The 13,169-nt window shown below is 39.8% G+C and overlaps 1 protein-coding gene across 3 annotated transcripts in view; it reads left to right on the top strand.

The window, feature by feature from the left end:
• IFNGR1 (interferon gamma receptor 1) overlaps positions 1–11,974 on the top strand; it is a 35,651-nt gene extending 23,677 nt beyond the window's left edge. For all 3 annotated transcript variants that reach the window (XM_048844427.2, XM_048844424.2, XM_048844426.2), the window contains exons 2-7: positions 1,515–1,629; positions 1,872–2,044; positions 4,378–4,526; positions 5,889–6,066; positions 6,951–7,066; positions 10,629–11,974. In XM_048844427.2, coding sequence (XP_048700384.1) covers positions 1,580–1,629; positions 1,872–2,044; positions 4,378–4,526; positions 5,889–6,066; positions 6,951–7,066; positions 10,629–11,147 — 1,185 coding nt within the window. In that variant the 5' untranslated portion in view covers positions 1,515–1,579 and the 3' untranslated portion in view covers positions 11,148–11,974. The remainder of the gene's footprint in view (positions 1–1,514; positions 1,630–1,871; positions 2,045–4,377; positions 4,527–5,888; positions 6,067–6,950; positions 7,067–10,628) is intronic.
• Positions 11,975–13,169: the final 1,195 nt, after the last annotated feature.

Below are 13,169 nucleotides of genomic sequence, written 5' to 3'. Positions count from 1 at the left end.
CTGAAAATCCATTTCCCTGGGCAAGTAGGAAGTTTTCCTAAACAGGTGTCATCAGCTTATGCAAAATTTAAGTTTTGTGGTTTGGTTTTTTTTCCTTTAAAAAAGGTAACCTCTCAAACATGAACTCTGTGGAAAACAATGCAGTGTAACCTTTCTGTAGGCTTGTCTATGTGAGGAAAGTTGCACTATTTAAATTAAGGTGTGATTTTTATGGATTTATTTTTTTTAACCCATTTATGCCTGGTCTAAGCAGGCCTTGCACTGTTTTATCTAATAGTCTGGTGTTTGGGTTTTTTTTTTTGTTTGTTTGTTTTTGGTTTTGTTTGTTTTAAATGCTGATGTAGTTAAACCAGTGCAACTTTGTGTGGACACTTAAATCAATTTTAAATCTGTCTTCTACTGATAACTTGTTAGCATATTTACAGGGGCAAGTTAAGTCAATTTAAACTTGCTAATATTGGGTTTTGTACAAACAGTTGTACTGAATTATTTTAAAACTCTGTTAAATTGGTGTAACTTCTGGGTGTAAACAAGACCTAGTCTGCTTAGGACTCCAGTGTTGCTGCTGCTCAAAGCTGTTAAAAGCTATAGCAGACTAACAACAAAAGTCTTGTCAGTTTTTTCACTGCTACTGTTCAGAACCCTGTAGACAGTAGTAGCATTGAAAAGAATCGTGTTAGTTTCACTGCTTTTAGGAATTACGAGCTCAGAGCTAGAAACTGAAGCCATTCACTTAACTGGGGACCCAAAAATGGAGACCAGAAGATAGAATAGTGAGGACACAAACCCCTTGCAGCAGCCAAGAGGCTGAAAGGAGTAGAATAGTGGGGATTCGACAACCATCACAGGAGCTGACATCTATGATTAGAGAAAGAAACAGTAAATGCTCCTCTTCACGTCCCACAGGCAGCCTTTGAAGGTGGGTCCCGTAACAGCATCATCCCCTTACCCAGCAGCTGGAGGAATAAGAGATAGTGTATCCCCAGGGCCATTACCCCAGCCAGTGAGGGATGGGGCTTCATCTTTCATATTTGCCTTTAGTTATTAGGCTTAATTCTTCTTGGGATTCAGGAGCTTGATATTTCCAAACCCTCTGTGTGAGTGGGATGATTGGCAGCAGAGTTTGTGTGTGGTGTCCGGTTAATGAAATCCTGTAAGGAGAGCGAGAGAGAGACCGCCCCTTGAGTGGAGGCAGTGGAAGAAGAGACAGAATATATACTGGAGGTGGGAGAATGTAATATAGGAAAAGAGAGAGAAGAAAGAGAAACTCTGAGGCATTCAGCGCAATCTTGGACAAAAAGATTTTCTTGTAAGAAGAACAGCAAATCAATCTGACAGACTCTGCCCTATTCGTGTAGGCAACAAGTAGAGTCTTATCTCTAATGACTTCTGAAGTAACTTCCAGTAAATGCATTGTCTTCTGAATACTTCAGGAATATTGATTGCTGTTCTCGTACATCACACAAAGCTATTCCGTCAAGGTACTGATTGTTCTGTTTGATTTCTTTTTTTAGTGCCTCTGCCAACAAAGGTTGAAATAGAATCCTTGAACTTCCATACTGTATTGCACTGGGATTACATGAGAGTGCCTACAACCCCCCGCTTTACTGTGGAAATCAAACCTTATGAGTAAGTGTCTGTCTTGCATTATATCTTAACCTTATTTTCTTTAAAAGGTATTCATGTAGTGATTCCTTTGATTTTGCCATATCTCCAGGAAAGTTTTATTTCTACACAGTGAAATCATGCAGTCCCTATGAAATTCAGTATGAGTGTAAATGAAGACGGAATTTGTCTCCATTCTAACACCTGTATTGTGTAATACATTGACTGTAAAAATTACATTAATTACTCTTTAATCTATTTTACAGGCTAGGGAAATATAAGCCAGTCAGCACCTGCATGAACACAACAAAACATTATTGTGACCTCTCTAATGAAATAGAAGAACTGAGTCAATCTTACTGGGCAAAAGTTAAAGCTTTCATTGAGTTAGAAGAGTCTGAGTATGTTGAGACCAAAGAATTTGTTCTGCGACGGGATGGTAAGTTTAAATGTAAACATAAACTTTACATCTAGAAAAGTGATTTGAGATCACTTCAGATGAATTAATAGTACTTCTATTAAATTTAAAGATTAATATAAATATATTTAATAGCTATATTAAATAGCAATATTGTACGTTTGGTTAGGAATATCATAGCAGTAACTTGGGGTTTAGGATGAAAAACGAGCATAACAGTTACTTAGGAGCACTCTTTATAGGTAGTTACTTGTATGGTCCCCTCACTAATGTCTGAGCACCTTTCCAAATATTTTAAAAAGAGAAGTGGTGCTGGTGATGCACTCAGCAGCATGCTTTCCTTATTTTGCTACTGTCCCAATGCCCCAATATGGGGTAGGGAGACCACTGTTGTGCTTGGAAAGTACTGCCTTCTTACACATCCCAGACGTTGCTGTATTACAATGCTGGGTGAAATGATCCCTATTCAATGTGGCTTCAGTTATCCATCTTCTGATCAACCAAAACTGTTACCTTGAAGCGGAAGTCCCCTGTCGTATGACTGCAGAGCATAATGTCCTGTGTTGAAAGTTATGCATTGCAGTCCTTATGCATATAACAACCTCTTTTTGGATTATCCAGATACATTTAATGTACTTTTTGTAGTTGGATAACTAAGACTGTACTGCATATATATTTTATAATTGAAAACTGTTTTGGGCGTGTTCAGAATCAATAGCATTTCATTTAGATTTACACCAAAAAAAAAAAAAAAAAGGGTGCCACATGCAAGGCCCTTGGCTTATATAAATTTTAAACTTTTGTATAAACCTTTCCCTAAATCCTTTAAGTGCCCAATCCTTGCCTTAAACTTAGGTGTCTTGAGTTCTTAAAGCTGTTGCCGATTAGGGTAGTCTCATCACATCCATTTCCAATGCCTAATCTTACATAAATCGATGCTACCTTTTTATGAGCAACTTTCTAGCCTGTTGTTCTGATAATTCCTGAGATTGTTTTTCATATTTAATAATCTTTGTTTTAATGTCGTGGTCTTAGATTCTGCATGTACTTGAGTGAAATCTCATCAGTCAATAGTACCTTATTTTGTGCTTTAGTCTCATGTATACATGACTTGTTTTGCTTTTCTAATTGCTGTCAAAGAGCTGAATTTTAAGTCCTTATATGTGGGGAAAGTTACACTGGTTTAATTAAAATCAGGGATGGGCAACTGGCAGCCCTGGGCCACATCTGGCCCTCTGATTCATTTTTATTTGGCCTGCTAACCAGGGGCGTAACCATGGGAAGGCCAGGGTCAGCTGTGTTAGTACCCAGGCCCACCTAAATCTGAGCCTGAGGAGGCAGCTCTTCCAGTGTCCAGAGTGAGGAAAGGGGCAAGAGGCTCTGCCAACATGGAGCAAGAGGATGGCCAAAGGGGCGAGGCTCTTTCCACCTCCTGGAGGAGGTTGTTCCCTGGCACCTAGTGGAGGCAGCAGGTTTCCAGTTTTAGTAGTCTTGCTGCCTTCCTGGAGATCATGGAGCTGTATGTGGGCAGGCAGATGTATTTCACATAGCCCAGCATGGCAGTATCAGTGGAGGATTTGCTGCTCTGGCACACTTTCTCAGAGCAGCAGCCAGGCGAGCTGCCCCAGGACAGCAAGGACTGCTTCTTCCTCGACCACAACAGCTTTATCTTCTGCTATATCCTGAAGCCTCTTTGACAGGTCATTTTAATTTTTTTTAAAAGAGTTTGTGGATTTTGTGGCCCCTGGCTACATTCAAATTACCCATCCCAGTCATTTTTGTACCAGTGAAAACTCTTGTGTGAAGAATTTTTGTTTATTTGGTTTGGTTTAAAAGTGGCTTGTTACAGTTTAGCTTACATCTGTTCCTAGTTAATGTAGCTACACTGTGGGGTGTGGGGGGCGAGCCACCCTTTAACCAAAATAACGATGTGTAAGCACTTGTAAACAAGCATCGCATCTGTCCAGTTGCCATATCCTTTTTCTTGTTCAGTGCCTTAACCTTTGCCCATTTAGACCATTTGACACTTTTTTAAAACCTCATCCATATGTTTACATTTTTCTATGTTAAGTTTTATAAGTCATCTGGGAGACATTTCTGCCCAGTGTCCTCACTGGTACTGCCCATTCATGCTAGATTTGTGCCCATCCAAAAGCATATATTCCCTTAACAAGGACTCAACTCCTCAGCATCCCTCCCATCGAGGTGTGTAATCACTCTCAATATTCTGGCATGTCTTTGGAAACAATTTTTTCCTCTTGAAAATGAACGATAAATGCCATATCTGTTAGCCCTACATTTGTCTTTGAATTCTGTATCAAATCCTTCAACCTAATAGTGAACCTTTGTTTCAGGAAAAATAGGACCACCTACTCTGAATGTCTCAATTGAGAGAGACCAAATCAGGGTTGAGATTCGCCACCCATATCGGAAACTTCCATCTGCTGTTAGAAAATATAAGGACTTCACGTACAAGGTGTTTTTTTGGTCCAGTGGAGAACTGGTATGTTTTAAATTGAAAGTTTCAGATTGTATTTTGGCCTTTTTTACAAAGATACATAGTTTTAGAAAAGGCATATATTAATAAATAATAGGTTTTTATTACCTTAAATTACACACACAGCCAAGAGAAATTTCTTTAAACAATTTTAAAACTACTAATGATGCAAAAGTGAATCCCTGAAATGTTGAATGTGGAACCTTAACCATAGCCCTGTCCTTTGAGTATCCACTGCAGTAATCTTTAATCATGTGGTCACATGCCATTATTTCTGTTGGACCCCTGCTTTATTAAGTGTGCCTTTTGGACACCTAATCCATTTAGGTTTTTCTTTCATGTCCCTCATTGTGATGATTGAGAACCTTATATTGAATGGAGGGAGCTGTTCAGTATTTGCTTTTATCTTCATAGATAAATGTGTTTGTCCACTAACTCGTTCACTTATCCTGTCCAAATAATCAGTCACCACTGTGGATTCAGAGTACCTCCATTAACTTGTATGAATTTACTGCATGATAATGACACACAGAATTTGTCTCCATATAAGGCAAGACTCAGATTTTCTTCAGTGCGTTGAGCTACCTCATTCACTGAACACCACCCAGTCTGCTCTGCACGCTGAATGAAGCAGCGGCCCTGAGGGGAAATGTTTTAGTATGATCCAAAAATTGGTGCCAATGCAAAATTGGGAGATTGGGGTTTTTTAAGTGATCTAAAAATTACTGTACTCTATGTACACATCTACATCCTTGATTTTGAAATCAATGCAGATTTTCACCAGATGGTTTAAAGGCACATATCCAGTCTAGGGACCACCTCTGTGGAAGATTTAAAATTTATATCCCTATCAACTAAGCCACTAAAGCAATACAAAAAAGCTTGCAACACTTTTTTTAACAGTAAATGAGAGCTTTGCTCTCAAAAAATGTTAAGCCATTTATGCTCAAACTTCCATTTAAAAAAAAGAAAAAGAAAAAACCTGTCTTTAGGTGGAAACCAGTTCAGTCTGACGGGAAAGTTTCTCAGTTATAAGCAACTGAAAGAGCCTCAGAATGGAAATGTTTGAACATCAATGGGATTTAAGAGCCTAAGTCATTTAGATGCTCTTGAAAATTTTACCAATGGGCACAATGGTCTAATATGAGTTCTTAATAATGCTAGAAGTTAGAGCTGTTGCCTTGCAAATAGCTGTTAGTTGAGATGTACAGCTTTTGCAATGCACAAAGATGCAGGAGCCACAGGTCTGATACTCAGCACTTTAAAAGTTATCACACTCTAAGGTGACAATACTGTCTTTACATATTGAGTCAATATTGTAAGTTCAAAGTGATTAAGGGTCTGAATCTAACTTTACTTTTCTTTCAGCCCCAAGAGCTTGAAGCAGAGGAATGTAAGAAGCATACATGTAGCATATACATTCCAGTGTTTTCTACCGGTTCCACCTACTGTGTTTCAGCTCGAGGACGTTCATCGATTGTTTCAGATCGAGGATTTTCCAAATCAAATGAAAGTTGCATTCATGTTCCTTCAAAACAGCCACTAGGTAAAATAATTTATAAAAATCTGATCCATATTTCTGAAGATTTGTAACTGGTATTGTATTAACGTTGTCCAGCAGTTGTATGGCTGTCATTTTCTACTTGATTTGTACCATAATTTGTTTCAGTTGCAGTTAGACAGTTGTGTAATTTATTGAATAAAAAATGGATCATTAAATTAGTTTTTGGAAGACAGACTTTGGAATTGCACAAGTGACATTCAGTTGGAAATTTATAACCAGTTAAAATGTGTAGGCTTTCCTGGGTTTAAGGTAACCATAAGCTTGTGATACAAATATAAAGCAAGTGTCTCCCCCCTCCCCCCCCAACTTAAAAATGAGTGAGGATGGCTAATCTTCCTTACTATGTGTATTCTCAACACTGGGTTTTGAATTCTCCTGCCTTTGGGATTCTCTCATTCATAACTCCTGGGACAGCCCCATCCTCCTCCTTACAGCAAACTTGGGCACACAGGAGAGCTGAGCCCAATTCTGTTTAAGAGACCAACTCCACTATTACCCCTATGTCTGTAATCAGTAGTTCTACAATTCTTGTGTTTTGGAGCACTTTGTTTTTTAAAAATATCAAGTTATTTATCCACATTGAATCTCTCTAAAGAGCAGAAAAAGCTACAATTTGCTCATGCATTCCTTGTCCTCTTCATAATTAAAGAAAACATCAATAAAAAGAAACCCTAAAGCTGTTTTTTAAAGAATTCTCTTGGACCAAATCATACATTTAATTCCAAAATATACACTCAATTGTGAAAACCCTAGTTTGTGGATTTAGTTGCGCTAAAGGTTGTGTGCCATTTCTATTTTATGATTTTTGTGAAAGAGCAACATCCTGTTTTCCAAACCTCTCACTATATTTTGCTTTAACTTTCTAGACTTAAAAAGTATTATTATTGGTGTTACCGTTGTCTTTGGCGCTGGACTGATTTTTGCAGTGTATTGTCTTTGCAAGCAACTAAAGAAGAGAAAAATTGAACTACCCAAGTCTTTGGTAAGTTTACAGTACTGTTCAGTAGCACATTTGGTGTCAGTCTGTTATTGTGTAGCACATTTTAATATCTAACAAGCTTAGTCTTACAGCTGATATTTGTATTGAAATAACTAGTGGGCAACATGTAGGAGAAAACAAACATCAGTAAACAAAACTGCATACTGTATAGCCACAATATTAACTAACTAAATAGCCTTTATTTGTCACAATATCTGTATGGGTTCTTAAATTAAATTCTTTGCACTTGTCTTATCCTTCCACCATGATGTTATATGTGCTCTGAATTTATACACCAGTAAGCTTTTTACTCCAACTAGATGCTTTGTATTTCCTTTAATACTAGACTTTCTCCTTACTAATGAGTTTACTCCAGTAGACCAGGTTTAAGTACTCAGGGCATGGCTACACTCGCAGCTGAAGAGCGCTGGGAGTTAAACCCGCCTTCGGAGACCACAGCAGGGAAAATGCTGCCGAGTGTTTACACACTTAGCTGGAGGCACACTGGCGTGGCCACATTAGCAGCTCTTGCAATGCCACAAAGAGCAGTTCATTGTGGTAGCTATCCCAGCATGCAATTGACTGCAGTGTGCTTTTCAAATGAGGGGGTGGGAGTGGGGTGGAGTGGAGTGTGACAGAGAGTGTGTTGTGTGTATGTGGAGGGGGTGAGAGTGGGGTTTTGGGGTGCTGAGTGTGTCAGCATGATGTCTTGTAAGTGCAGACCTTCACACCTCCCCCCCTGCCGCCACCTCTCTCTCACACACTTACAGCAAGCAATATTCCACACTAATGGCTTGCTTTGTCCCGGAGCAGATAAGCATGCCGGTTGTCAGAAACAAACGGAGCTTTGAAAGGGCATATCCGCATTCCTACAGCCAATTCCAAAACAATGACAAGAGTGGCCACTTGACTTAAGGGGATTATGGGACTTTTCCGGAGGCCGATCAAAGCGCAGTAATGCAACACCTCATTCACACTGACACTGGGGCGTTTCAGCCGAGGCGCAACAAGCGTTATGCTTCTCGTGGAGGTGGATTACCAGGAGCGCTTCAGCTGCAGAGTCAAGGCGCTCTAAGTGCCTTGCCGGTGTGGACGGGTTGGAAGTTAGGGCGCCTGGGGCTGCTTTAATAAGCTCTAACTTGCAAGTGTAGGCAAGCCCTTAGTATCCATTCTTAAAACATTTAACTTATATCTTAATTGCACTTATTCTTATGTTACTGGAAGTGCATTTGTGGTGGGAGGAGTGGTGCTTAAGTATGTCATGGGAGCTGGACTCCTTGAATTGCTAAATTCTTTTGAAGTCAGAGTCATATTTTATAAGGAACCTTTTAGACCTAGCTTCAGTAAATCTATCGGGTGATAGGAAACATCTGCTTAGGGGAGGTTTTTTCCCCTTCTAATTACTGCCTTGTTTTATGGCAAGAGAAATAGGTATGTCTATGGGTATGTCTACGCTGCAGTTAGACACCTGTGGTTGGCCCATGCCAGGTGACCTGGGTTAAGGGGCTGTTTAACTGTGGTGTAGATATTCAAGTTCAGGGAGGAGCCTGGGCTCTAGCACCATGTGAGTGGGGGAGAGTCCTAGAGCTCGGTCTGCACCCCAAGCCCCACGAGTCCAAGTTACCTGGCCAGCCACCGGTATCTGATTGCGGTATAGACATACCATGTGTGTACCAGGGCTTGCTTTGTTCAAAAACTAACTGCAGAGAAGTTTATTCTACTGTCCGTTACAAAAGCCTTAGCTGCAAGTACCTCTCAGCATTTATAAAGAAAGCCTCTGTCACCATAGTATCCATTGCTAACATGACTGTGTAATGTAGAGGCAGTATAAAGAGCTATATTATAACACAACACTGCAAACTCAAAGGAAGTCAAGACTAGATGATGATAATGGTCCCTTCTGAACATCTGTTAAGAACAACATCAAGATTAAGGCTCCCTTCCTCACTCATAGGCATAGTCTACTGTTAGAAAAAATTTAGAGATCTTTGACGCTGGTGCTAAAATGTTGGAAGCTGTAATATAGCCATCATGCAGATGTTTTACCCATTATCGCAGATGCACATTTTGTTCTCTTGTTGCTAATAGCTTTTACAGAATTTCATTTCAGTTTAATTCCCGTGGTTCATATTCAGGCTTAAATGTGGAATTCTCTCTCTTTACCCTCCAATTATAAGAGATATTGGAGTTGGATTTGTAGCTGCTCCAAGGAACTAAATGAATTTCAGAGCATAACATTATTTTAAGAGTGAAGGGAGGAGCTTTGTGTTTACACAGATCTCAATTCCTATTTCTATCTAGTGTATATCTAGATCTTAACATCCAGTTTCTTAGTACCTGAGAGGGAGTTAATTCTGATTTGGTTCAGAATGTAGAGACTTGAGCCTTGTGTTCACTCCAGGACCAGGATACTTTTAACATGTTGGACTTTTAACTATTTTGTGTCCTCTTAGAAGTAGCAATGTAAGATTCTCTTCCCCACCCCAGTACAAAAAGTTAGGGATTAACTACAGCAGTTCATAACTACTTTGAGATACATGAATACTCCTGACCCCTGGTCTCTCTCCCTATATTTTCCGTGACTGTTCTTTAGCAGCTTTAGACCTTGAATACTTGTCTCCATTATAACAGAAAGAAGTGACACATATTTAGAGAGTTAAAATCAGTTAAGGCAATTTAAAATCAGCCAAAGCATATAAGGTGCTCTTCTTGTGGATTAATTTTCAAGGAGAAATATCACTTTTAACATACCTAAAGATTATAAAAGGGATGTTTTAGGGCTCTAATGTTGTTGTAAGACTGAGATTATGTCTACATTACGGACCTTACAGCAGCACAGCTGTACCGCTGTGAGGTCTACCATGTAGCCACTCTTTGCCTGCAGAAGAGAGCTCTCCTGCTGGCATAATTAAACCACCCCAAAGAGCGTTGTTATCAACGGGAGAGGCATAGCTGTCCACACCAGCACTTTTGCCAGTGAAACTTACGTTGGTCAGGGGGATGTTTTTTTCACACCCCGACCAATAAAAGTTTTACTGACAAAAGTGGTGGTGTAGACAAAGCCTAAATAACCTAAAAAGCCCAGCTTTCTGCAAGTGAAGTAGCTGGGCTGGAAGTTGGTGAAAAAAATGGCTAGTTTCTGGATTTGACTTCCTTTGTAGCTGAAGCTTGTAAGATTGCTTAAATAACAGGAGTAAGAGGAATATTCCCTGCTTTTTCCTCCTCCTTCCTTCTCATTTACATACCACTACTTCTTCTAGTCTAATGGGTGATGAAACTTTTTTTAGGTCCCTGCTAGATGGTTGTGGAATTTGTGATATCTCACCTAAAAAGTCCAGCAGGTCTGTTGGTATCAAAGCCATACGCTGATGTCAGTTGCTGATTTCCACTTAACTCCTGTTTGAATTCAGATTTTCTGAAAGGAAAATGTAGTTAAATTATCACATGTATCCCTTTTAAAGCATTATTTTGTCTTGCCTCTAAACTTTAATTTATAGAGTAAACTAGATTATCATCAGAACACGTAATTTATGTATAACTAAAGTACCTCCTCTTTACTTTTAAGGTCACTGTGGTACGAAATTTGAACTCGCGCAACGTTTTAGAAACGAAACCAGAAGCAAAATATATCTCAGTCATAACCTCATCATCATCCAAGCCAGTGTTTTTGGTGAGTGATGAGATAAACGTGATAGAACAAGTAGACCAAGTTAAAGAAATAGGGACCCCTAATTCTGAAGACTGCAGTGAAGAATCAGATACTATCAGCTCCCAGGAGATATCAAACAAAACAGAAGAGATGGCTATCCAAGAAAGCATTGCTGAAATGACCCCTGATGATGAACAAAGCCCGAGAGTGAAAGAGAATTATTTTCATTCTAATAGTAGCCAAACGGAGTTAAATAGTATTCCTTCAAACCCAGAGCCTTCCGACACTGAGGTGCAAGAGTCCCTTGTCCTAAAGAGCTGCAACAAGTTTTCTGGTTATGACAAACCTCATGTACCAGTGGATCTCCTGATAGATGTTGGGGAAGAAGAGTCCGTGATTGCATATAGGCATACTGATGAAGTGCGTGAGTCATGAAGAGAATCATTGAAGACTACAGGGAGTCCCTTTTGGCGTCCACAACATAGAGATTTAGAAGTTTATGAACATCTTAGTCCTAATGGGATTATCAATGTGATTTCTTAGAGCAGACTCTTAAAATTGAAGGGGACTCAAATGGAAACTGCAACTAGTGTTGTGTCTGATGATAGTGCAGAAAAAGGGGAAGTGGCTCTATGTCTCACGTTAAGCTACTTGGTGGTTTTGCCCTTGAGCTTTTCCTTTAGGCTATTAAAGAACTATCTTTATACAAAGGAAAGATTCTGCAGTATCTTCTAAATAAAGTGCATTGAAGAATCGTCTATATACCATATCAGTATGGGAATTCCCAACTCCATGGCTGAGAACAGATTATATTGGAGCCTGTTTTGTAACTAGAAGTGCTTCTGCATGGTGGGTCATAAATTTGTACATCTGCACTAATTGCAAGACAGTATGCCACCCCTTCAGAATGCCCACATTCTACATTTGCACTTATTGAAATAGCTATCTCTTGTGCTTATAGCTTTATCCATGTTTTGTATACAGAAACCATATTGTGCAATCATGTCTTATGCTCTGAGAAATCTGTATGTTAGCATGCTACCTGACCCTCATTGAAAAAGACTATTTTTGAACTCTTATCTGCACTATTTCTTGAAGAAGCAATACGGTTAAGGCAGTTATTAAAAATGTTTAGCACTTTTCCTCTAAAGCATTTTTATCCTAATTCTTAAAAGAAATATGTGGTTTGCTAATAATTCCATTGAACTTTGTGGAAATAATAACTGTTTTCTTATCAAATTAAAAATGCCCATTTAATAGCATTTTTTCATCATCTTGAGACAATGGAATATTTTTTGGTAATTTGATGTAGTTAATTAGATCCCTTGATGGAACTCTGAAGCATGAAGCTATCAAACTGAAGATAGAAAGTTTGGATTTTATATTTCAATTCTTTATTACTATTTAAAGGCCTCTAAGGCTAGATGCTTGCACTCTAAATATAGTTCCTCCTGTAGACACGATCTTACTGTGTTGCCAGAAGTGTTTTGAAATGGATCCAAATGAAGCTAGGAAACAATACAGGAAAAAGGCTGGAAATACATAATTTTGCAGGTATATACTATATTCATAGTAACATTCATCTTTATTGAATGGGTGCATTGTGTAGAGGTATTTTGTGTGTTTTGAAAATGCTTAATTCTTGCCAAAATATTTGCACTTTGGCGCAAACTGAATGTTTTAATGGGGAACCATTAGTGAACTTCACCAAAGAACAATAAATGTAAAGACAGATCTTTCACTGACATGAACACTCACAAGCAAGGAAATCCAGAGTTAATTTCCACAGCAATCACTGGATTAACAAACTCCCGGCCCAATCTCCCCAAGGGAAAAAGGGTACAGTAACTCCTCACTTAACGTTGTACTTATGTCCCTGAAAAATGCAACTTTAAGTGAAATGATGTTAAACCAATCCAATTTTCCCATACATTTTAATGTAAATGCGGGGGGTTAGGTTCCAAGGAAATTTGGGCGGGGGGGTAGACAAAAGGCATTCTATACTGTACTGTACTGTGGTTGGGAAGTGCCCCTGGCTTATCCCACACAGGCACAGCTCGCTGCAGGCAAGGATGCTAGGAAGCATCTTCACAGCAGCAGTGGCAGCTTACCCAGAGGAGAACAGGCGCTGACTTTGCCGGGGGATGCTCCAGGCCCGCCTCTTTCCATCCCCGCTCTACTCCAGACCCACCTCTTTCCACCCCCACTCCTCCTCCTCCTCTCCAGAGCACGCTGCATCCCTGCTCCTTCCCCACCCCCAGAAAGTCCTAAGCGCCACCAAACAGTTGTTTGGTGGGCTTCGGACTTTCTGAGAGGGAGGAGTGGAGACGTGGTGCTTCCCCGCTCTTCCCCCTCCCTCCCAGAAAGTCCTAAGCGCCTGGAGAAGCGCTGGGAGGGATGGGGAGGAGGCGGAGAAAAGGAACTTGTGCACTGCTACCTTGTAAAGTCGCTGCTCTT

Source organism: Caretta caretta, chromosome 3, assembly GCF_965140235.1.
Source record: "Caretta caretta isolate rCarCar2 chromosome 3, rCarCar1.hap1, whole genome shotgun sequence".
NCBI classification, from domain to species: Eukaryota; Metazoa; Chordata; order Testudines; family Cheloniidae; genus Caretta; species Caretta caretta.
Note: the sequence above shows the minus strand (reverse complement) of the source record. Positions and strands in the feature narration are given on the sequence as shown.